This window comes from Sarcophilus harrisii, chromosome 1 (genome assembly GCF_902635505.1).
Source record: "Sarcophilus harrisii chromosome 1, mSarHar1.11, whole genome shotgun sequence".
In the NCBI taxonomy this organism is placed as follows: Eukaryota; Metazoa; Chordata; class Mammalia; order Dasyuromorphia; family Dasyuridae; genus Sarcophilus; species Sarcophilus harrisii.
The window spans coordinates 116,955,252-116,980,516 of record NC_045426.1 but is presented as its reverse complement, the minus strand read 5'-3'; the positions used below and the strand labels follow the sequence as shown (position 1 = coordinate 116,980,516).

Genomic DNA, 25,265 nt, shown 5'->3' with positions numbered 1-25,265 from the left:
ATCTTATGAGTACATCAGGTTCTTTTATTGTTAGTTTATCAGATGTCCTGTATTATGTGACAGCATACTTCACTTTAGAAGTACATATTTTTCCTCTGTTATATCACATCTGAGAAACAGCTCAGATGTCTATGTTCATTAATAGTTTCCAACAAGATGTCATTTCAGATCTGCTTTTAGTTCAGCCTTGGGTGACTTACATTTTTTCCTTACGTTTCCTTGTTCCTTTCCCTAACTGTAAGTTTTACATTTCTTTCATGACCTCTTAAAAATCTTTTTAGACTAGTGTTTATTAAACATATCTGATGAAAGGGCAGAAAAACTATAAGATTTAAAGCTAGAAGGCATTTGAGGGATCATCACTAAAGTATCTTTTTTTATCATGATTCTTTTAACAATTATAGTTCCTGAACATTTGGATTTTTTTTTTTTAAAGGAGCTATGCTACATGTAATTCAGAAGTAATTTCTCTTTAGTTTGAGTATGTATTTTTGCATTTATACTTGAATGTATTTATTTTACCTTAGAAATTTTATTAACTATTTAGTCCCTTGACAACAAAACATTTGAACAAAGTTTTATAGAATAATTTCCTTGTTTATATAGTGTGTTAAGCTTTTCAAAGCTCTTTCTTCACATCAGCCTTGTGAAGTAGAGTAGGTAATATAAGTATTATCCCTGATTTATAAATGATGAAGGGGAGGAGCAGAGAGATTCAAGTCCAGACTGATACATATAACTTGTCCGATCCTAGGCAAGTCTACTTATCAGTCTGGACTTGAATTCTAACTACAAGATTAATGTCTCAACCAATAGCCTATAGTGACATTATTTTACTATTCAAGTTACATTAAAATATTCTGTAGTTAATAATCATATATTCTAATATGCTCTCATTCCATTTATCTGTTATACATACTGTATAGCCCCCAAAATACAAAACATGTTATTTAAGTGTCATTTATAAGTATGTTGTAAGCCTCTCTTTTATGAGATGCTTCTCATTAACTAGTTCACTATAAAAGAGAAATTGATTTTGAGGAGAAAAGAGCCACGTTTTTCTTAGCTTTTAAATTTGTTATTGACCTGTGAATAGCATTTGCCATTTAGTTAATTCTAACTACTCAACTCCATGTTAACCATCTATCAGAAAGAAAGGGATAATTTAAATAACAATATCATGCAATAAAAAGGAGAAGAATCAACAAAAATTTATTCAGTACCTATTAAACCTCAGACTCTGGGTTCAGAAAGAGTGGGGATACAAAGAAAGTTAAAAACAGTTCTTGCTATTAACAAAGTTATCTCAGAAGAAAGGCACTAGCATTAAGGGAGACCAGGAAAATCTTCCTGTAGATAGTGATAACTGAGAATTAAAATAGACCAGGAATTAAAGATGAGGAAGGAGGGCATTCTAAGCAGGTGGGACAGCTATTGATGCACAGTAGAATGTTTTGTGAAAGGAATGGTAAGGAGGTCATTGTCATTGAATCATAAAATATATGTAAGAGATGCAGGAGGGGGCTAGATTATGAAAGGTTTAAAAGACGAACAAAGGAAGTTATCTTTGATTATAGAAATTATAGGGAATCACTGAAGTTTATTGAATAGAAGGGGTTAAATGGTTGGGATTGATTGTGAAGTTAGGAAAAATTGGGTTCATGTACTGCTTCTGACATAGATTTGTGGTCATGGATGGGTAAAGTTATTTAATCTCTCCACATTCTAGCCCTAGGACTTTTTTATGGAGTTGTTGCTTAACTGCTCCAAGTAAATTTTATTACTGAATTCCCCTCCCTTCCCCCCCCCCCAAAAAAATGTATTCAGAAATATAGAAGTAAATTATGGGTCATATAAAAATATTGGTATATAATGAACTGGAGTTTGAAGAGTAAAAGACTGACAAAACTGCCAAAAATAAGTAACTTGTATCAAAAACAAGTAGTGCACTCAATTTAGTCACACAGATACACACAAACTCCTTACTATTCCTGAGTACTTTGAGAGCTGTGATAAGTTGTGGTAGCATTTGAAATTTCCAAGTAACCACAAAAATAACATCTTACGTGTGTGGGACAGTTGCCAGACCCCCTTCCCCAAATTAACTAATCAGAGGCATCCTCAGGTACAAAGAGAAAGCATTGCAGAGAGAGACCCAAGCACACCTGGGAAGCAGTGCTCATGGTCCTGATAAGTTGGAAGCAGTAAAGCTGCTTAAATAGCAAAAGATCCAAGCCTTTTCATGGGATGGACTAAAAGGAAGTAATCATCATTGACCAGTGGTCACTAATGTTGTCTGCTTCCTGTGAATCACGTCACTTCCTGTCACTGACCTAGGATCTTGGCCTTTAGAGACCTTTAGGCCTGGAGATCATGTGACTTTCTGCAACCTGGGCCCAAGGACCTGATCTTCCCAATCTGCAGACCTCTGAGAATAGGGTTCATGTGACTTAGGCCTAGTCTCCTAGACTTCTTGAGAAAGCTTCACCTCTCTCTAAGGATCATGTCAAACTATTTTATTTTTTCCTCATTTTTCATTAACTGATATAAAGACAAACACAAGTTAAGGGTATAATATACCAGTAATTTTAAGGACATCTAGTATGAAGCTATTCCATTTTGTATTTAAAAATAAATATATGAGGGGCAGATTTGAACTCGGGTCCTCTGTCTAGAGCACCATTTCTGAAGTCAGAAGGACCCGAGTTCAAATGTGGCCTCAGACTTAAACACTTTCTAGCTGTGTGACCCTAGGCAAGTCACTTAACTCCAATTGCCTCAGCAAAAAACAACAACAACAAAACTATATGTAAATAAAGGCTTTGTTTTTCTTATCTTGACCTTTACAATTATATCAGATTCTGATATATATATATACTTCTATTTGCTCTCTTTCCAAACCATTCAGCATCTGAAATCTAACTGCTTAAATTGATGTGATAATTTAATAAAGGTGATTTTAAAGGCTCTTATTGAAGTTTTAAATCAGTTTGGTATCAGTGAGCGGGACCACCTACAGAAATATTTCCTGAAGAATTTACTATAAGATCACCCACATCATAAACTCAGTTTCTTTCATAGAGGAATCATAGCTCACTTCCTGCCTTCCCCTTTACTTCATTATACTATTGGCCGATAGATATTAAGACTTCCTTCTACTTATTACATACTTCTTAAACCCAAAGAAAAAACTCATAACTGTTAGTAATTTTCAAATAAAATATGTGAATAACAAAGTTTTAGTTTTCAAATTTTTTTGTTACCATTCCTTCCTACTCTCAAGTTTCTTTCAGGAAGAAATGAAGGAAAAGAAAGGCTTTTTAATAAAAACTGAACTAAATATTATGATGGATTATCTATTTTCTGTCTCATTGATGAAACAAAGAATAGAAATTTTATGTTCCTGGTTGGAAGTAGTAAGACTTGTGTTTAAATATAAATACTGTGGTGTTTTGTTTTTTTTTTCCTCCAAGAAAATACTTTGATTTCCTAAGTTTGACTTTAGGCATGAAGACTTTTGTAAATCTCCATGACTTGTAGATACATATAAAGGAGGACATGAAGAGATCCCCTCATTCAGTAATAAATATTCCTTAAATATTTATTATTAAGTCTACTTAATGTGATTTACAGTATTAGATACTGGGAAAGATATAAATATGAGTGAGAAGCTGTTTCAAATCTCAAACTTGGGAGTCTATTGGGGGTGTAATGGATCTTGAAGATAAATAGTATATACATTTTAAAATGTGACAAAAGCAAAAGACCTCTGGCAGAGATGACAATGTGAAAAGTACCACCAAAGCCAATTCTCTAAGAATCACCTCAGGGTTGATAAAAGTTGTGGATAAAACAGATTCTGCAAAACTAAAGGGAAAGACCACTGAATTCGAGGATTGAACTTTGTAGACTTCACTCTGGGGCCCAGGAGTAGGTAAGGAAGCTGCTTTGTCAGAGGATTGTACCTGGTCAGTATATGATTTTTCAGTCAGGGATTGCCAGGAAATGGAGGAAAGCAATTATGTACTTTGGCTGTGGTGTGAGGCTCATGCCTGGCACTAAGTAGTGTCCCAAGCAAGGCATGATGGTAGGGGAGATGGGACCAAGACCAGGCTATTCTACCCAGAACTATGAGGCAGCAGTAGAGGATCTGGATTATAATAAGGAATGACCTAATCTTAGTATAGTGCCATCTCTTTTCAGGCTGTGGTCATATAAAGAATTTGGTTCTATTCACTCTAGCCAAGGTCAAACAAGGGGACAAAATTTGCCTCTGACTCACTAAGACAAAAAACATAAGTAAGCAGAAAAAATTTCTATTACAATTTTTAAAAATTCCATATCCACTATTTGTTAAGAGAAACCCAAGAAAAAATTATCTCATAGGAAATAATTATAGTAATTAGAAGTAGGACTACCAACGAATTAATTCATAAAGACTCCAGGAACGGGGAGCAAGAGGGGAGATTGTAGGGGAGGTGGGAGGAGGGAGGGAAATTAAATCACTTGACAGGAGAATAAGCAACTTGGGGGGGGAGGGTAATTTTTTTATGTCATGGACCCTTTCTTAGTAATGATTTTAAATACATAGAAATAAAATAAATAGGATTATAAAGGAAGCAAATCATGTTGAAATACAGTTATCAAAATATAAAAGAAATCAAATTTACAAGCCCTTTTGGGGGGCTTTCTGGGCTCTGGATAAGAATCCTTTGATTAGGTGCTAAAAAACATAATTCAAGTAGACACTGTGAAAAATAAAATGTTGCAAACATTTCCCAAAATTCATTAATTGAGAAATGTGAGAATAAAATCAAAATACTGAAAAATTGTATGAGCTTATGAGCCATTATTATCAAAAATAGTCTAGAAAACAGGATGAGAATTATTGGACTCCAGGGATGCCATGACTGGGAGAAAAAAAAACCCTTGAATACCATGTTTCAAATAATCATAAAAGAAAACTGTCCAGATGCATTTTAATCAAAGCACAAAGAGAAAATTATAAGAAACTGTGAATTGATTACTCCCAGAAATGTCATAGCCAAAATTCAAAATTTTCAGGTTGAAGAAAAATACTGTAAAAAAAAAGCTGTGTGTGTCTACAAATTTTTTTGCACTTCAATTACCATGCAATTACTTTCATTCCACTCTCAGCCCTTCTTCACTTCTTTTTTGTGCATTGCCTTTCTCCATTTAAAAGCTCTTTGGGAGCAGGGGCTGTCTTTTAGCTAGTTTTTGGAAATGCTTAAGGCTAGACAGAGTAAAACATCATCCAGAGACCAGAATCACAAAGATAGAAAGAAGACCAAAATCAGGAAGGAGATTGATGCTGCAGAAAATGTAGATTATTCAAATTTAGGAGGGATAGCCAAGTTTTATACAATGAATGACAGTCAGGATGTACAAATTTCTTGGCTTTGGGCTGAATTAAGGAAGATTGATTTCAGTAGGAATATCTGTCAAGTCCAGGACATAGATATAAAAAAGCTCCACCAATATAAGATGGAAGAACAGGAAATATGGGGACTTTAGTAGTTTGCAAACTTAATGTGAGTCAGCAGTGTGATATAACAATAACACCCATTTGATACTCTCCTTACTCAGGTTTTAGAGAAGGCCTACCTTCATCATCAGAGACTGGTAAAGGAGTATATAGTAGAATATATCAAAATTTCGATGGAATCAGAAAAAAAAAAGATATTACCATCAATGATTTTAAATTTGTCAATAAAGAATGAGGCAGGGGGTAGCTAGGTGATGCAGTAGATAGAGTACCAGCCCTGAATTCAGGAGGACCTGAATTCAAATGTGGTCTCAGACACTTAACACTTCCTACCTGTGTGATCCTGGGCAAGTCACTTAACCCATTGCCTCAGTAAAAACAAACAAACAAACAAATAAATAAATAGGCAAGGGTCTCAACTAAAAGGATGTCATGTGGAGTGTACAAAAAGGTGGAGTAAAGAAGAGATTTGGAAGAGTTGCTGGGAGAGATAAACAATATTAACTAGTATTCATGATTTAGGTATGATGAAGCATGTGTTGAAAAATGTTACTACACATTTCTGAATTAAGAATTGAGCAATCATATGATTTTTTAATCATTCTGTTTTCTGTTTCTTATTTGGTAAAAGGCATTAACCTGAAGCTTTTGCTTTCTAACTTTATTTTATTGCATTTTATATCACCAGCTCAAAAAGTTTCACTCAGTTTTGAGATCTTAGGTTTGATTTCAGGTTTTATTGAATAGTTGATTACTTAAATTTTTGTATTGTGTAAATATACTGTACTTGCATTCATTTTCATTATGTTAAAGAATTCTATATATGAGGTTTTTAATTATGATTTGGACATTGTTTTATTATAATTTATCCAACTGTTTATTAATTGCATACTTTATTATATAGTACTTTGTCATTTGTATTTATTTATTTTGTGTTTCATGTTTATTATTTCAATTTAATACTCATAACTTTGTGGGAGAGATAATATCAATAATATTTTTTTTTTCCCCATTTTGCAGACAGGAATTAGCTACTTATAACTAGTAGGTGGCAGATCTTATATTAAAATCTAGATTTTCTGATTCAGATAGCCTTCTTTCTACTATATTGTATTCTGAAGTAAGGATGAAGGATGAAACTAATAGTAATTAAGACGTAATATGCAGATTCAATGAAATGCAAATATTTATAATACTTCTACACAGTTAGAATATCCATAGGAACTGTGGAATCCTTGAACACAGAATCTAATTTGCTAAAATTTTTAAACAGTAATTCGATATTATGTCATATCCTATCCCAGTACATTATATATATATATATGAGAATGACTCTCAGGACCAGCCCTCTAAATTTGCCTCACAATTATTCATTTGTAGCAAAAACTATAGTTTCTTGGTTTTGGTTTTTTAGTGTTTGAATAAGCACTGTAGGCATAATAAAATAAGCCATATTATTGATCGCCTCCTTAATTTTTTGTTCTGATGCTTGAAACATATCCAAGAGGAACTTGCTTATTGAAGTAGCAAAAATAGAAAGTTATTGTAAGATATGGGCCGTAAGGACAATACTGCAGCAGTGTTTAAATATAGTAATACTCTAAGAATAGCATAGAAACGGAACTATTTGAAAGGTAGTCAGAGGGATTTAAGTGATAAAGGACCAGCCAAAATATAGTAAGAAAAAGCTGTTTAACCCAGTTCTGCTCCACAAGTTCTCTGAAAAAAGTGTGTGTGTGTGTGTGTGTGTGTGTGTGTGTGTGTGTGTGTGTGTTTAAGGTACCAGACTGAATTCTGATCAGAAAATCTGAGGAAAAGCTCACTCGGAGCTATTTTTCCAGCCCCATGTTGGCATAGGGAAAAAGATAGGGATCTTTGGATGCTGTGGGATGAGATCTGGCCAGAAGGGTTCTCACTTGTGGAGACTGGGGGAGGAAAGGCTATGGCTGTGCATTTGGTCAAAAAAAAAAAAGTCTTGGATAAAGCATTTAAAAAGTTGCAGAGTTGAGGAAGAGACCTGTGCCTAGAGAAAGCAGTCCAGGACAGGAAGAGGTCTGTTGACTTTGGGGAAGTAGTCTCCAAGCTCTTTGTACTGAGAAAGGAACAGACTTAAGACTCTGTGGTTCTGATCATAGGAGGGTCTTGAGTGCAGTATTCCTTGTATAATGCATGCAGCTGAATTATGATTCTAGTGAAATTCCAACTAGGAGGTCCATAGTTCATGACCAGACCAGGGTCAAGAGTTAGAACAGGAGGATATTGATCAGATTTTACTGGATCAGTTAAATTTGAGAGTATCAAAAAATTTATAAGTCCCCAGTTTGCTCTGATTCCTGAAATCCTTAAAGAATACTGCACACAGTAAACTGAGAAAGGAGCAGCAAGACGCATTACTTTGAGAATATATTACAGATTCAAGCAAGGCCCAGACATTCCCTCCAGAAATACATAGCTCCTGGACTTAACATAAAATTTTTCTTTTGAAAATAAGGCTGGACAAATAAATTGGACAAAGAATCTCACCACAGAAAGATAACATGGTAAACAGAGATACCCAAGACATAATACCAAAAAAAGGTAATAATTCCAAAAAGTCTGCAAATAAATCAAACAACAGCAAAAATCCATACATTGAATAAAAGTTAAGCTAGAATTTCTGGAAGAAAGAATTTTAAAACAATTTAAAAAAATGATTTTATAAATGAAATGAGAATGCTAGAGGAAAGAATTGGGGGGGGGGGGGGAATAAGAACAACAGAGAAAGGAGAATTAATTATTTAGCAAAAGAGGTAAAAGCCTTAGCAGAGTAGCAGGTACCTTAAATTAAAATAGACCAAACAGAGGTTAATGAGTTCAGGGTAATTTATGAGACTTCATATTTTCTTCAGTTTTTTTCAGTCTTTTAAGTATGTTGTAATATTTTTGTTGTCTCATGGAATTTATGTGTGTGTGTGTGTGTGTGTGTACACATGGATAATATTAGGTATAAATATTATGTCTATATGTATTTATATAATTGATCTGAAAAACAGAATATTAGAATCTTTTTTTTTTTTTTTCCTGAGGCAATTGGGGTTAAGTGACTTGCCCAGGGTCACACAGCTAGGAAGTGTTAAGTGTCTGAGATCAGATTTGAATTCAGGTCCTCCTCACTTCAGGGCTGATGCTCTATGCACTGTGCCACCTAGTTGCCCATGGTACAAGATTTTTAATCTGCATGTTTAGTATAGATTAAAATCATAGCTACTTATAGAAGACATTTAATTTATATTTATATTTAGCTCTCCTGCCTCTATGTTGATGTTATCTCTCTAGCTGCCCTGTTAGAATGATTTTTAAAAGAATCTGGATATATTTCAATAAACCATGAAAGGAAACTGACCAGATTCTTAGAAACAGAAAGCTAATAGAATCTTCCAAGTATCTTTTGAAAAGAACCCTAAAATGATAGTTTCCAAGTATGATTCCAAAGCTTCCAGGTCAAAGACAAAACCCTGTAAGCAGCCAGAAAGAAAAAGAATGATAGTCCTAAGTATCACAGTCAGAATCATACTCTTTATTAGCTCCCACTGTAAGGTAGCCGAGAACTTTGAATACAGTACTCCATAAGGCAAGGGTTCTAGACTTACATCTAAAAATAATTTACCCAGTAATTCTGATCCTATAATCCTACAGAGGGAATGAATAGCTCTTTGATGAAATAGAGTTCTTCCAAGCATTCTTGACGAAAAGACCCCAGCTGAGTAGAAACTTTGTAGTGTAGAAATAGGTATCAAGAGAAATGCATAACGATAAATATAAATTACTATTGAAAAAGGCTAAGAATGACATGTTTATATTCAAATGAGGAAGCCAAAGAAACCAGCATTTATTAGGTATCTACTATGTGCTGCTCAGTTTGCCTGTGCCCAGAATACAAAGAAAAGCATTAAGTTACTTAGGCTTCAATTTTAATCATTTTGTCAGTGGTGCTTTATTGACTATAATTTTTTTGCAGTCAGTAAAAGTCTATAAAAACTTTGTTTAAGATTTCCACTTTTGCACTTCTTTGTAAAGTTTTTTATGTCCTAATGACATGAGATTTCATGGAAATGTCCTATATAGCCGAGAAATATAGGCATACATATATATATATATATTGTTGGCAGAGGTGCAACATATCTAACTTTTCTAAAGTTCTATTTAGGTCTTTACTTCTTTTGAAAAGTTCATCAGCATGGTATTCTTTCAAAAAGCTTATTTTTTTAAGTTTGAAATTAATGAATAAATTAATACAAAGAAATGTGAGATGAATAGGAAATATAGCAGAGGGGGGAACATTAGAAATAAGAGTTGGGATAATAAAACTCTCAATAGCTTTGCAACCTGGACAAGTCACTTAACTCTGCCCCAGTTACATTATCTATACCATGAGCTAAGGTGGGAAATGGCAAACCACTACAGTACGTTTTTCTCTCTCTCTCTTTCTCTCTCTCTCAGGCAATTGGGGTTAAGTGACTTGCCCAGGGTCACACAGCTAGGAAGTGTTAAGTGTCTGAGGCCAAATTTGAACTCAGGTCCTCCTCACTTCAGAGTTGGTGCTCTATCCACTGTACCACCTAGCTGCCCCCTACAGTACGTTTTCTAAGAAAATCCCAAATGGGGTCAGAAAGAGTCAGATATGATTAAAAATAACTGGACAGCGACAATATAAGGAACCCTGGAAAACCAGTAGGTAGAATTGAATAAAAAGTTTTCCAAGCATGGAAGATAGCCAGATAATATGCCCAAAGCTAAAAGAGTATTGTTCACAGAGCAGTAAAAAGGCAAATGTCACTGGATTGAAGAGTGTTGGGGGGAGGAAGGGAGGAAGGGACGAAGATATAAAATTGGAAAGGAAGGGAAGGGGATGTTAGATTAGACTTTGAGAGCCAGAGGATTTTGTATTTGATGCTGGGAGTACTAGCCACTAGACTTTATTACAGGGGGAAGGGGAGATGGAGAGATGACATGGTTAGATCTGTGCTTCAGAAAAATTACTTGAGTGGCTGAATGCAGGATAGATTGGAGTGGGGAGAGATTTGAGGCATCCAGCAGGCTATTCCAATAGTCAAGGCATTAGGTGATGGTGGCAGTGTCAGAGGAGAAAAGGAAGGTTGCAGAGGTAAAATTAGTCAGTCTTAGTGACAGATTGGCTATGGGTTATCTTTATGGTGGAAGATAATGAGTTTAGGTTGTGAGTCTGAGACTCTGGGAGGATCTGTAATAGGTGTGATCAGTACATGGATATTTTAACAGGCACACATCATAAATACAGTAGTGGAGCAAAGAAGTTACTTTTCTTCTCAGTGAATAGGGAAAGATTTATGACTCAATAAGAAATAGTATCACACAAGATACAATGAATAGTTTAAAACAATGTAAGTTTAAAAGAGAGTTCACTTGGAAAAAGTCTTTGCCTCAAGTTTCTCTGGTCAGGGTGTCATATCCAAGATATATAAGAAATTGTATTGATTCAGTGATGATCAATACTAAGAATCCTTGTATCCTTGAAGCAATTGAAGAAAAAGGAAAAAAAATTCATGTACAGAAATATTTATAATAGCTTTAGGGATTCAATCAACTAGACAAATTATAGTATATATTGGGGTGCTGTTGTAATATAAGAATTATGAGGGGGAAAGGTTTCAGAGAAGCCTGGAAAGACTTGTTTGGTCTAGTGCGGTTAAGTGAGCCAGAATGAGAGGAACAATTTATCCAATAATAAAACTGTAAAAACAACTTTGAAAGACTTAAATGACCAACCATTGTTTCAAAGGACCTAAGATGAGGAATGCTATACTCATCTCTAAAGAATGCTATAGACTGAGAGTGCAGATTGAAATTATTTTTTGTATATGAACAAAGAAAGAAATGAAGAAATTTGATCTTGTTGACAATGATTTTTTTTTCTTAACAAGGGTGTAGTTTTTTTCCTTTTTCAAGTTGTAGTTTGTCCTTCAATCTCAAAAGGTGCTATTATATTAGGGAAGTGATGCCATGACATGCAACTGAATTAGATTTCAATGAGGGGGACAGATTCACTTTCTTCTCTAGCTCCATCTGGGTCTGTAGCAAGATAGAGATCAGGAATACTGGAGATGGCCCCTAGGTTCAGTGAGAGCTCTTTTTCAAGTAAGGTACGGAGGAAGGAGAGATAGAAAACAGATTTTTGTTTATTGAAAATTTTTGAAATTGAAAATTAAAAATAAGATTTTTGTTTATCCCCCAGAAGACTGAGCCAACAAAAGGGAGTAAAGGTTTGAAATACACATATCCCAAACTCGCCCTTCAAATTTGAGGAATAATGAAAAATTGTAATTTTACATTCATGAATGCAGCTTTCAAATATAAAGTTTTTTGGGATCATTTGTCATTGTATTCCCACTATAAACAAGTTTTGGTTACTTTTTTTTTTTTTTTTTTTTGACTATTTTGACATGATGAGAGTACCTGAATAAAATGGCAGTTAAATATTGGTTAGCTTACCATGTGGTCAACACTGACCCTACATAATTTTCAGAGTATCATTATAAATTAGCCTGATGACAGTTGTCTGGTTCAATGGATGCACATTTATGTAGTGCAGCTATATATTGGTTTGGAGTAAACCAGTCTTACTAAGCAAGAAATGAGCATTAGAGCTCTTACCTTATCTCTCCTGTCCAAGGACACTTTTAATAGTCAAAAGATATATAGAAAAAGCACAGTAGATGGAAGAAAATGTGTTTTAAAAAACACTAGTAAAAATAACTTTGAATGCCAGGGTGCTTGTGGGTACAAAAAAAATTAATCAAATGAACAAAGCTTCAAGACTTCCTGCCTCTTTAAAGGAAACAGTATATAGGAAAGAATGCTATCATTCACACAGAATTTTTGGTACTATGCCATATTTTTATTCCTTTTAACCTGTAACTAATAATCATTAAAATTTGACTTCTGATTTTATATCGGAAAGCAAACAGACAATCCTGCATATATACTCTGTTCGGGACCTAAGTGCTTTAGCAAAATCAGTATCCAAATTTTATAATGGAAATTTTTGAGATATGAGGGCTCATTTAGCAGAAGTTTGCTCCATAATATTTGTCATAATTCATCAAGTTCATTAAGTTAGGTACCAATTTAGAAATCTTAAGGAAATTTGTAATATACTTTTTGTTACTAAAATTCCAAAGTATAATTTTTTTTTAAATTATATGGTTACTTGATGTGCACACACAAAATAAAAGTACTGGCAATCTTTTTATATTACTTCCCTTCCCAGTTCAGAGTCTAGCCAAACTGACCTTCTATTTATTCCTCACATAGGACACACCTCTTATCCCTAAGCTTTGGTATTGGGTGGCCCACTGTCCCTCTTTATCCCAACCTCCTAATATCTCTTATTTTTCTTCACAACTTCAGGTGACGACAAAAATTGAAGCCCAATTTTTGCTCCCATACTCCACAAGCTATTAGTGCTTTTAATTTTAAAAACAATTATTTTTATTTTGTATATAATTGCATATATTTAAGTCATGTATAATTTTATCTCTGCTGATGCAATGTAGCTTGATTGAGGTTAAGGACTATTTAATTTTTTTTCTTTGTATTCTTAGCACTTTAGACTTTTTTTTTTTTAATAATTTGATTGATTTTTTAACAGAAAGATTTTTTGTTTTGTTTTGTTATTTTTGTTTTACTTTTGCTTCTTAAAATCATAAGTATTCTTTATTGGTCCACACTTCCCACTGCCCCATCTCAAATTAAGCAAATTTTTAAAAGGTAAAACCAAATCCCCCAATTCCTATCTACATAACCCACCAAAACAAATTCCCATATTTATCATATCTGAAAGAATGCTTCTTTCTGCATTTTAAATGATGAGTGGTGCATTTCATATTTATTCTTTTGGACTTATGATTTATCATTATATTGATTACTAATATTGCCTAATATTACTAACTTAATATAGGTAAGTATTCTAAAGTCTTTCAAAGTTATTGTTCTCTATAGTACTATTATTAACTTTAGAGGTCTTCCTAGTTTCCTCTGAAATTATCCATTTCAACATTTTTATGGCATATTGTTTAGTCATTCTCCAATGGGAGGGCATCCCCTTATTTCTAATTTTTGACTACCATGAAAAGAGCTACCATAGATGTTTTTTTTTATCTGTAGGTTTGTTTTTCTTTTTCATTTCTTTAAGGTATAGGTCTAGTTTGGCAACTTTCTAAAAATTATTCCAAATTGCATTCCAGAATGGCTGGAATTCATAATTCTACCACAAGTATATTGTACCTATTTTCCACAGTGTCTTTTTTTGTTTGTTTCTTTTTGCTGAGGCAATTCGAGTAAGTGACTTGCCCATAGTTCCATAGCTAGGAAGTGTTAAGTGTCTGAGACCAGATTAGAATTCTGATCCTCCTGATTTTAGGGCTGGTACTCCATCTATGTGCCACCTAGCTGTCTCCATAGTGCATTTTTTTTCATAGCATTATTGATGGCATGGATTTGTTCTTTTGAAAACTGCCTATTAATAACCTTTGACTATTTATCTATTGGGGAATGGCCTAGTCTTATAAATTTGGAAATGAAACTTATATAGAAACTTGAAAGACTTTTCTTCCCTGATTACTTGTTTGTTGTTTTTTGAAATCTGAAAAATATTTCCGAGTTTGATTGGTATAGGACTGAATAAATAATAGGTAGAATTGTCATTTTTATTGATTCAACCTATCCATGAGCAATTAATGTTTCTCCATTTACTTAAGTCTGCTATTACTCTGCAGAGTGATTTGTATAGTTCCTGGGTAAATCTCAGAAGTTATACTGCTAAGGAAGCAATGCCCAAGGCCCCTTACTTAACCAATAACATCCTAGCCCCTAAATGATAACCAACCACAAAACCACAAAAGGACTTTTCCCTCATAGAACTTGTATAATACTCACTCTTGTTAAAGGCCTATTAACATGTGATTTGCATTGCAATTTGGGACCCCCACACATCCTGAATAATCTTAAGTGCATTGTGGGAAATTGCATGCATATTGAATTGTTTTTTGTTATTTTCCTTGTATTTGTGCCTTACTGTTTTTCCATCAGCCAATCAAAAGCCTTTCTACTATATAAAGGATCCATCCTGGCTGGGCTGCTGCTCCTACCTGCAGGGTCCATTACCTCAAATAAATGTCCATATTAATACCTTTGATTGGTTTGGAGACAGTCTGAGCCAGAATTTTTTCAAGATGACATCACAACACACACCTGATACTTCAACAATATTCCCATATATTTTATAGCTTCTATATTTACTTTGAAAGGAATTTCTCTTTCTAGTTGATATTTACTGTGTTTTATTGGCTAAGTATAGGAATTCTGGTAATTTATATGGTTCATGTTATCAGCAATTTTACTGAAGTTATTACTTAATTTAAAATGACTCTTGGATTATCTAAATATGCCATCACATCATTTTCGGAAATCAGTAATTTTGTTTTCTCTTTGCCTGTGCTTATTATCTCATTTTCTTTTTCTTGTCTTACTATCTTAGGTAGAACTTTTTTTTTTTGTAAGTTCATATTTTTCAATATGTTGTATCAAAATGTACCAAATTTTTGGAGCATTTTTAAATTTTAAAATTCTTGGGAAAAGAGAGAGGGAGGGGGGAAAGGAGAGAAGGAAGGAGGAGGAGGAGGATGAGAGCGTGAATGTATAAAATTACAAGATTGTTCTCATTATATGTCTTTACTTTTTTTATAGAGGAAGTCCACAAGTAAAGGGAACACCTCATTTTAAGGAAGAGCAGTATGCTCCTTCATTGCATCTGGAGATGAAAAAAGTACTGGATTTACAAGCATCTATTATTAGGTATACTATATCTCTGTTAGGTTCAACAGTTTGTTATCTCTTGGGTTCTTTGCTACAACACAGTGGTTGGTTACTCACAAATATAGAATGGGTATATGAAAGGACAGGTTAGAGAATTGAAACAAAACTTTCATTATTTTTGGTGGAAAGAACTCTAATCTTACCACAATTTTATTTTTATCTTTAAATGATTAAAATCTCACAATCACACTCTTGATTAATGTTTTCGTGTTTCACTAATGTTGTCCATTGTAAATTGTTTGAATAGTCTTTTGAGTTTACTTAGAATCCACATCAAGTAAATCCTATCCACATAATTTTCATCAAATCCTTAAAATATTGATTAATTATTTTCATTTAGGCATTTTCCAAGATACTACCTCAGCTAGTTCTGAGATTTTGATTGTGGGGGATACTTTCCCTCATATTACATTGGCAAACCAGAAATGACAGTTTCCCTCATTTTGTTAAGTCAGAACTCTTGTGGAATGTGGAATAGACAAAAACCAGAACTCATTCCTACATATTCTGTCACATAATAAAATAACAAGTTATAATACCAGTATTGTGTATAAGTTATTATATGCTGTTTTTATATATTCAAACCAAAAAAAGACAAAATGGGTAATTGAGGAAAAAAAGAGTGGTGATTTGATTCTGACCTTTTCTCACAGGGGAAAAAAATTCAAGAAAAAGGAATGGCAACAAAGAAGGATGAGAGCACTAAATCATAGTAGGGGAAGGAGAGAAGTAGAAATAGGAATTTACATAGAAATATGGACAAAAAGGAATGATTGGTAGATTGAAGAGAGCACAAAGGCAGCAGAAGCATATTGCTTCTCGAAAAAATCTTATTAAAAAAAAATTAAACAGATTTTTCTCTGTGAAAGAATACTTAATTTAGAATGAATTTTAGGTGAATCCAAGATAAGGATTACTTTTCCTGAGTTTGGAAAGGAAACGATCCAAGTTGTAGACCTATGCTTTTATTGTACTTTACTACACACAAGGTAGTATACTAGTGATCTTACAGTCACCTACATGTGTTTCACTCAGATGTTTGTGTGCTCTTAAATCCCTTTATTTGCTTACAATCTTTTATCACATCTTTCCTGATGCCTCACAATTTCTAACTTGTTTCTTCATACTCAATGAGACCTTCACACCTATATGGCCTATACTTCTCCCAAACTTAATTCTTTCTTTGGTGAGTTAGTTCAGTTATATGTATCTTTAATGTTTAGATTTCTTATCTGCTTGTCTTGTCATCTGACTGTGCTTTGCCAAATCTAAGTGCTGGATTATTCTTACCTGCTGCTGAATGGAGTTGGAGAAAGTCATGAAACTGCTGATTGGGTCCACATAAGAAATATGTTATCTAGTCCCAAGTGGGCCTTCCCTGCAGCAAGGCAGGCTTACTATTCCTCTAATTTATTTTCTTATCCCACACACCCATGCCATCCTAGCTTATTTCTCCCATTATCATCCCTACTCCTCTCTCAAAGCCTTAATCTCTCCCTGTCTGCTGGCTCTTTCCTTGTTATATATTCTAGATCCTACAGTCTTCATTTACTAACTTTCTATATATCTCATTCTGATTTTTGGTAAGCCTGCTTGGAAAAAACTATGTACTAAGTATTTTTTTCTTCTTTTCTCACTTTCTTCAAAACCATTTTCTGGCTGCCGTTTTCATCACTCAATTGAATTTGCTCTTTCCAAAGTAAGCAGTAATTTCTCATTTGCCAAATTAAATAACCTCTTCTTAATTTTCATCCTTGACTTCTCTTCAGTATTTTGCATTTTTGATCACTTTCTCTTATTGTATACTTTGTTTTCATTGAGTATTTGTGACTGGTTTCTCTTGGTTAACCTTATGCCTTGCTTATTCTTCCTTCTAAGTTTCTTCTGAACTTCCTTTTTATCATTAAGAGTACCATTAAGACTACTCACCCATATTTACAATCTCGATGTCCTTCTCAACTCCTTAACCTCACTCCACATATCCAATCAGTTATATAAGTTTGCTTTTCTCTTTATAGCATTTATCATACGTGTCTCTTTCTTTCACACCTACCATCCCATTTTTAGGTTTTCATTATCTCTTGCCTAGACTATTTTAGTAATCTTCTAATTGCTCTCTCTGTCTCATCTCTCCCCTTTGTTAATATATTTTCCATCCTGCTGACAAAGTGATTTTCCCAAAGCATAGGTCTGGGTACCTTCCTTAATAAAATTTCAACAATTCTCTCTTACCTCCAGAGATCAAATATATCATCCTTTATTTGGCATTTAAAACTCTTCACATCTTGGCCCCTTTGTTCCTTTCTTGTGTTCTTATACCACATATCTCTTTACAAACTATATAATCCAGCCATATTGGACTACTTGGTGATCGTCAAACTCAACATTCTATCTCCTATCCTCCCTTACCTCTGCTTCTTAGAATTTCTGCCTTTCTTTAGGACTTTGATTAACTAGTCAATCACTAAGCATTTTTTAAGTAATTATTCTATGCCAGCAATAGCTTCCTTCTGGAACCCCATATCTGTTGATATAACCTCTGTTGGAGGTTATATATTTACTCCACTGGAATGTAGATTTCTTCCCATATTATACATTTATTTATTTAAAATTTTTTAAATTTAATTTTTTTTTTGCAATATGTATATATTTATTATTAAAACTTTTTATTTACAAAACATGCATGGATAATTTTTCAGCACTGACCCTTGCAAAATCTTCTGTTCCAAATTTTTTTCTTTTTCCCCACCCCCTCACTTAGATGGCAGGTATTCTAATACATTAAATGTGTTAAAATACCATATTATAGATTTAAGCATTTCTTATTACCGTGACACTTTCCTCATTTTTGCCCTGTTTCCTCATGCCTTTGATGAGCATGATCCTAACCTTCTAGTAGACTCTCCCCTTTGTTTCCATCTGTCAAGTCTCTCCTATCTTAAAAAATGCAGCTTATGTACCACTTCCTACTTACAAGTCTTCCTTGATCATCCCAGATAAAGATCATTTTTAATTCTTCAAACTTCTCTCATCACTTTGTTCTCTTCTTTTCAATTATCATTTTCTTCCTTATAATATATATTTGTGCGTGTTTCCAGTTATCCCTTTTTAGAATATATTCTTCTTAAGAGCAGAAATTCTCCTTTTTTGTCATTGAATTCCTAGCACTTGGTAACATTTGGGTTAATGCTGAATTTGTTGACCTTATGCCTATTGCCACTTGGTGATAGCAAAATATGTTGCAGAGGAAAGAAAAAATAAGGTTCAAGAATTAACCTTTCCCAATTCACTGAAATAACAGTTGAGTGTACAGTGAGCTGGCAGAGGAGGAAAACCTGTCTTCAACATGGTATAAGATTGTATGAGTTCATTATTTGCCACTGAAATATTGAGAATATTAAAATTAATAATGATAGGGACTGGGACTGTGATTTTATTAGGATATAGAACTCTGGTGAAAGCACCTTTTTAAAGTTCAGTATTAGAAAATTGCTTAGTATATTGAATAGTTCAGTTCCTTCCCCAGAGTCACACAACTAGCATAGGGTGGAATTGTGACATTCGCTTAATTCAAGACTGGCTTTCTATCCATTCTTAACATCCTGCTTCTATTAAAAACAATAATGATGTTAATGATGTGGATTACTACTCATTTTGTTGCTTAATTATCCTTAGGAAAGTTTTTTACTTTATTAGTTTTATTTATTTATTTATTTAGTTTTATTTATTAAATAGCTGAGAATATGCATTGTGGATGGACAGCCATCCACCTATGAGTTAGAGCACATGTTGAGTATGTGACTCTGGATCAGTCTTTTATTCTATAGCTCCCTTAACAATTCTCTAAAACTCCAGATTACAAAACAATTTCAAATCTACTTATTAGAATTTCCTTATCAGGAGCTGTCCAAAACATTGAAATCCAAATAGGGACTTGACTCTCTATCCACTTCTTCCCTTACCTCATCCCCTATAAATCAGTAGTGCCCCTTCAAAAAACAAATAAACATTCACAATGCTACAATCATATGTGATACTACAGAAACAAAATATGTAGTGAAGGGAAAAGGAATAATGATTATCTCATAATGACATGGCGTACATTTTCTATATTGTCACAAACATATTTGATAGTCTAGCAGAACAAATACTTTCCATAGATAATCATTTCATTCATTGGCTTGTATTTCAGTCTTCATTGAAAACTAGTGCTTAATTGTAGATAAGAAGAATAGTAACACTTTGTATATTTAAAGAAACCATACAGCAATTAACTATTACCCATGTGTACCTCTAAAATAGAAACTGCAATTGAAAAATTATATGGTATACTGATATAACTATAATTTTCCAGTCTGGCAACAAAAACATTTGTTCTGTGGGCACAAATTATTCCTGCTATTTTCCTAAGAAAGCAAGATTTACTTTTGTGCTAATTAATTTGCTGACACTTTTAATTTAAAAATATGATTAAATGAAATGAGTTGTCTATTTCCCAAAAATCCTTCAATAACTGCCACCAAAGCAGTATTTACATTTTAATATCTTTATGACCTTTTTTCGTAGAGAAAGTCCACAGTGTATGGAGGTTTGCCATATAGGCAATAGGATTTGATAGCCCTAAAGGTATAGCCAGTTTTAGTTATGTACATGTGTAAACTTTATTGCAAAAAAAAAAATAAATCAGTTAGTGTAAGCTTTGTTTTGCAAATAGTGCCAACTGTTCTCTATTATAGATCAAGAAAAAAAGTAATTGTCAGTCATTTTTATTTATATAACTTGTCTTGACCTTCTACCAAAGAAATCCAGATCAGAACTGATTTTGCTGGCTGCTTTACCCATTGTAAAAGGCCTGTCTTATATAAACAAATGACTTAGCTAATGAGTCAATTAAATATATATAGTAACTCTAACTTTGCACTGTTCCACAAATGGACCTTCTCATTTTTCTTCTTAACAGTTTGCTTTTCCTTTGGGGTTTCAGCATTAAAAAAAAAAGAAAAAGAAAAACCTCATTTGTTTTTTCACTATATCTCAGAAAGTCTTCTATTCTTATCTCCATAATAACTGTTTCAAATATTTTTCTTCTCATCTTCGACAAGATTCTGGCCTTACTCTTTTTTGGTATAATAGATACTTAATAAATACTTATTGACTGATGTATAAACCCAGAGCTTTTCTGAAGGCTGAGTCATTTTTATAAAGACAATTGTCTCAACTTAGTTTTCTTTTAAGAAAATGAGTTTTATTTTAGACATCTATGTAAAAAAAATTAGCTGGTAGAATTATGAACTACTCTTCCATCCTATAGAAAATAATAACGAATAAAATAAAAGCCATAGGCATGTAATGAACTCTAAAGGAGTCAAACTGAGTGAGCATAGTTCTCATTCAACTTGAAAGGTTCACTGATGTTCTCTTTTTGGTTAAGGTAATAAACATTCTTTCATTCAACAAGTATTTGTTCTGCTTTATGCCAGTGAATGTGCCAAGTATTTGGAAATGGAGAAGACAAAAACTGCAGTAGTCATTTCTTTCAAATAGCTCACATTCCACTGAGGAAAATAATTTGTATTCATATAAATAGAAAATCTTTTCAAAACAAATAGCTAGTCATGTTGGACTTTAGGTACCTTACCAGTAAAAGGGATTGTCTTATAGCTTTCAGGCTTAAGGGTTTCCAAAATTCCCTTTTGCATTATAAACACCTGGAGTCCAATTCTGGCTCAGTTATGACCCATTTAGTTATGACCTCTGTGACTTCAGCCATCTTCTCAGTTTCTTCAACTTGAAAATGAGGGCTTTGGCTTATTAGATGAGGGCTTCTTAATCTTTTTGTGTGTTACAGATAACTTTGGGAGTCTGGTGCCAAATACTGTTTCAGTATTATGTTTTTAAATATATAAAATATGTAAGATTACAGAGGAAGTCAAATGTTAGCAATATAGTTTGGTTTTTCCTCATCAAAGTTCATGGACTACAGTTGTGGATCCTATATTAAGTAAAGCTGATCAAAACTGTGACATCACTAATCCATTTAAGTAGCCATTTTAGATGGAAATCTTAATGTATGGCATAATTCCTTGACTTCTTTAACAAAGAGCACTGGAAAAAAAATTTGAATCTTAATGATTCAAGCATTATTATGAATGTCTTTTGATCATGCTTTTATGATACAGTGATGTCAAAAGTCACTAGACTTTTGAGGTTAATAAACTAATAAGATTTACAATTCGATAATAGTTGTGATTTTTTAAATGAAATTTCTGGTATTTCCCAAATTTTAATAAATCCCTGTATTGTGTTTGAGTATATGTGTTTGTGCATATATACATATACATACATATATTTATATATAGAGAGAGAGACAGAGATAGAGACACAGAGAGAGCCAGAGAATCCATATTAAAAAAAAAAGGGGGGGGGGGCTACTACTCAAAATAATGCATTAAAAAAAGACTGTTCATCATTTTTGTTTTGGTTGATTTGATAACTAGATAGAAAAGTGGCTTGTTTTCATGGGGAGACTTTTGAACAAGCAAATGCACAAATTCTTCTTCACCAACATGAACTGTAATATAGTAGTTTGTTCCAGCAACCGAGTTTAAATTGCGCAATCTTAAACTCTGAAGACTTCATATTTTTTTATTTTAAAGCTGTGACTTTCCCCCTGAACAGCATTTCAGTTGTCACTGGCTTTACTGTTGAAACTGCCCCTGCACCATCCTTGAAATTTCTGGACAGAGTGAGAAAAAGCAACTAGATGGAATCTTAACACAGTTGAGCTTGAAAACCTAAGACTTGAGTTTGAATCTATATGACCTTATGTTACTTAAAATTTTCTGGATCTTAGTTTCCTCACCTGTAAAATGGGACTGTTGGGTTTTTAACTCTAAATTTCAGTTGGTCAGTAAACATGTATTAAGGATCTAGTGTGTGCAAGATACTGTGCTAATTGCTGGTGATAAAAAGGCAAAGCTCGCAATCTAAAAATCACAATATATTTGTGCTAATATTAGGGTCTAACCTCATCATTTTGTAGATGGGGAAACCAAAGGAAATGATTTGCCCAGGCTAATCATAGAAGATCTGGAATTTCAATCCTGCCCTCTCTTTCCATTGCAGTACACTGTGACTAGGGACTATTTTTTGCCTTTATATTAGATTACAGCATTTTTTAAGTAACTTTTTCTGCTATCTGTTTTTTTTTTCCTCCTTTGGTCTCTTTTTTTTGTTTTATGCAACTGGTTCTCATTGTTGCCTCTGTACTTGCCTCTAGCAATGCATCTATATCTAAATCTACCATAAGCTTGCAAGCAAATAAACTTGTTAGAACTATAGACATAAAAGGGTATCTTCTTTGTCCCTCTGACCTCTTCATTTATTTATTTATTTTTGTGGGGCAGTTTAGGTTAAGAATATTTTATGCCTTCTTAATGGATGGGGAAGGAAGTTGAGGGAAGGACAGAATTTTGACCTAAAAATAAAAATTTAATTAAAAAAATTTTTATATACACAAGAGTAAATGAGTCATTGGACTTTCTAACATTTTGGCTATAATCCAGATAGGTAAGATATAACTGTAAATTGTTTTATGAATTTGAAAGTTTTAAAAAAATTTTGAAGACCTGTACATTATCTCAATGAGCTTATAATTTTTAAAGCATTGGTTCTAAATTTTTTCCTTACAGTTTGCAGTCAATGCTGGAGGATCTTCTGGTTGCTACATCTGATGGACTGCTTCATCTTATTCACTGGGAAGGGATGACAAATGGAAGGAAAGCCATCAATCTTTGTACAGTACCATTTTCAGTAGACTTGCAGTCATCTCGAGGTAGTTATACCTTTCTGTATTTGAAGCAGAACCTGCTTTTAAATATTTTTGATTTAAAAAAAAAAAGTTTGAACTAACTACAACAAAACAACCACTATAAATAAGAAATTGTAAAATAATTTCTTTGTATTTTATAAATATACTTTTATATACTCAATCAAATATGTTTCAGTATGGGTTTTTTTTATTCTTTTTTTTTTCCCCATAGATCTTTGTTTTCATAGATGTTTCTGTTTCTACACAGATCATATTATTCACTCTTGATGTACAAAAGGCGGTAGAGCCAATGGACATTTTCTTCTTCTTTTTTTTTTTTTTTTATCATGTATGGGCCAGCTAAAATACACACACACATACACACAGATTGGTTTTTATTATTATCTTAAGGTATATTTTTAGTTATATATTATATCCTCAAGATAATTCCAGTATGTGTCAAAGGGTATACACTTTATCTTTTAATGCAGGATCACATTATTTTCCAAAAATACTATGTTCTCAGTCATTTGGATTTCATACCTCTTTCCAGCTTTCACCTCCCACCCAAATTTCATACTCCTATCCCTGTGACTTTGGCCTCTGATTGGTGAGCATTAACCTTTATTTTGACCAAACTTAGCACCCTTTTCCTCCTCCTTTATTTCCATCTCTATACCACATTATCATTTGTACATTACTGGACCTTCTCCTCTCTCTAACTAATTGCTAATTTAATGCATGTAAACTATTGTTTCATACAAAGATAAATAAATGTTATCTGTGCCAAATCACTGCCAACATTGATTTCTTTTCGGTAATGAAATAAATGTTTGAGATTTAGGACATTTGTTTTACTTTTTATTCAAAGTAAATTCTTTTAAAAATTGATTTTTATTTCCAATTACTTTCATTTCCTCCTTTCCCTCTACCCAGAATATATTCCTTTGTAACAAAAAATAAACAAGAGGCAGAAAAAGCAGTACAATAAAAATAACAGTGCATTAGACAAGATGATATTCCAAACTCATTGTCTTCTGTTTCTGCAAAAGGGAAAAAGGTGTATTTTCTCTTTTTTTTTTTTTATGGCATTTTCCTCCTTATGATTACTTTTTGTATTCTTTCATATAAGTCTTCCTAGACTTCTCTTAATTCATTTTGTTCATCATTTCTCATAATAGTTATATTTCAATTTAACCAATATCACTGTTTGTTTTGTCACTTTCCCATCATTTGGTTCTTTAAAATAAAGTTATTTCATTTTATTAGATTATTAAATATACAATTGCATATAAGAAACTGATGATCTTCCAAGTAATACTTTGAGAGCATTATTTAACTGTTGTGAATATTCATTTCCATATTTTTTTCATCAGCAGGTTCATTCTTGGGCTTTGAAGATGTGCACATCAAAGATATGGAGTATTGTGCTACACTTGATGGATTTGCTGTTGTGTTTAATGATGGTAGAGTTGGATTCATTACTCCAATGTCAAGTAGATTTACTGCTGAGGTATGGCTTATTTATTATTTTTCCTTTTATTTTTTTCTTTAAGATGAGATGTTTAATCATTCTCTTTCCCCTAATATTTAGAGAGTTTTTGTCTCTAATGAACTTAATAAATATTTTTATTTATAATATTATAACTGCAAATAAGCAGGATATTAAATTATCTGTTTTTGATTAGATACTTCTTCCGACAAATCAGAATGGAAAAGGAGAATTTTTTTCTGGCCTCTCAGCTATTGGAAAGTAATCATTATTAATGTCTATTAAAATATTTATAGAAAAATAAAACCTTGCTTAAATCAGATTAGGTATACAAGGAAAGGAAAAAAAATTGCTATTTCCTATGTGCTAGTTACTATGCTAAGGTATAACTCATTTGATCTTCATAGCAATCTGAGAGAAACTTTTCCTTACTTTTAATTTGTTTATGTGATCTTTTGTGTTTAAATCACATATCCATTTGTTGATTATTTTTGTGTGAGGTGGTGTTATAAAAATAATTTCTGTCAGATTGCTGCTCAAATTTTTGCAACAGTATTTGTCAAATA

At 33.1% G+C, this 25,265-nt stretch overlaps 1 protein-coding gene across 2 annotated transcripts in view; it reads left to right on the top strand.

Moving 5' to 3' along the window:
* The window catches only part of RIC1 (RIC1 homolog, RAB6A GEF complex partner 1), a 130,582-nt gene that overhangs the window by 49,739 nt on the left and 55,578 nt on the right, over window positions 1–25,265 (top strand). Inside the window, exons 4-6 of one of the 2 annotated variants that reach the window (XM_031962014.1) lie at window positions 15,269–15,376; window positions 23,089–23,231; window positions 24,584–24,720. In XM_031962014.1, coding sequence (XP_031817874.1) covers window positions 15,269–15,376; window positions 23,089–23,231; window positions 24,584–24,720 — 388 coding nt within the window. The remainder of the gene's footprint in view (window positions 1–15,268; window positions 15,377–23,088; window positions 23,232–24,583; window positions 24,721–25,265) is intronic. The other variant, XM_031962024.1, reaches the window with a different exon arrangement.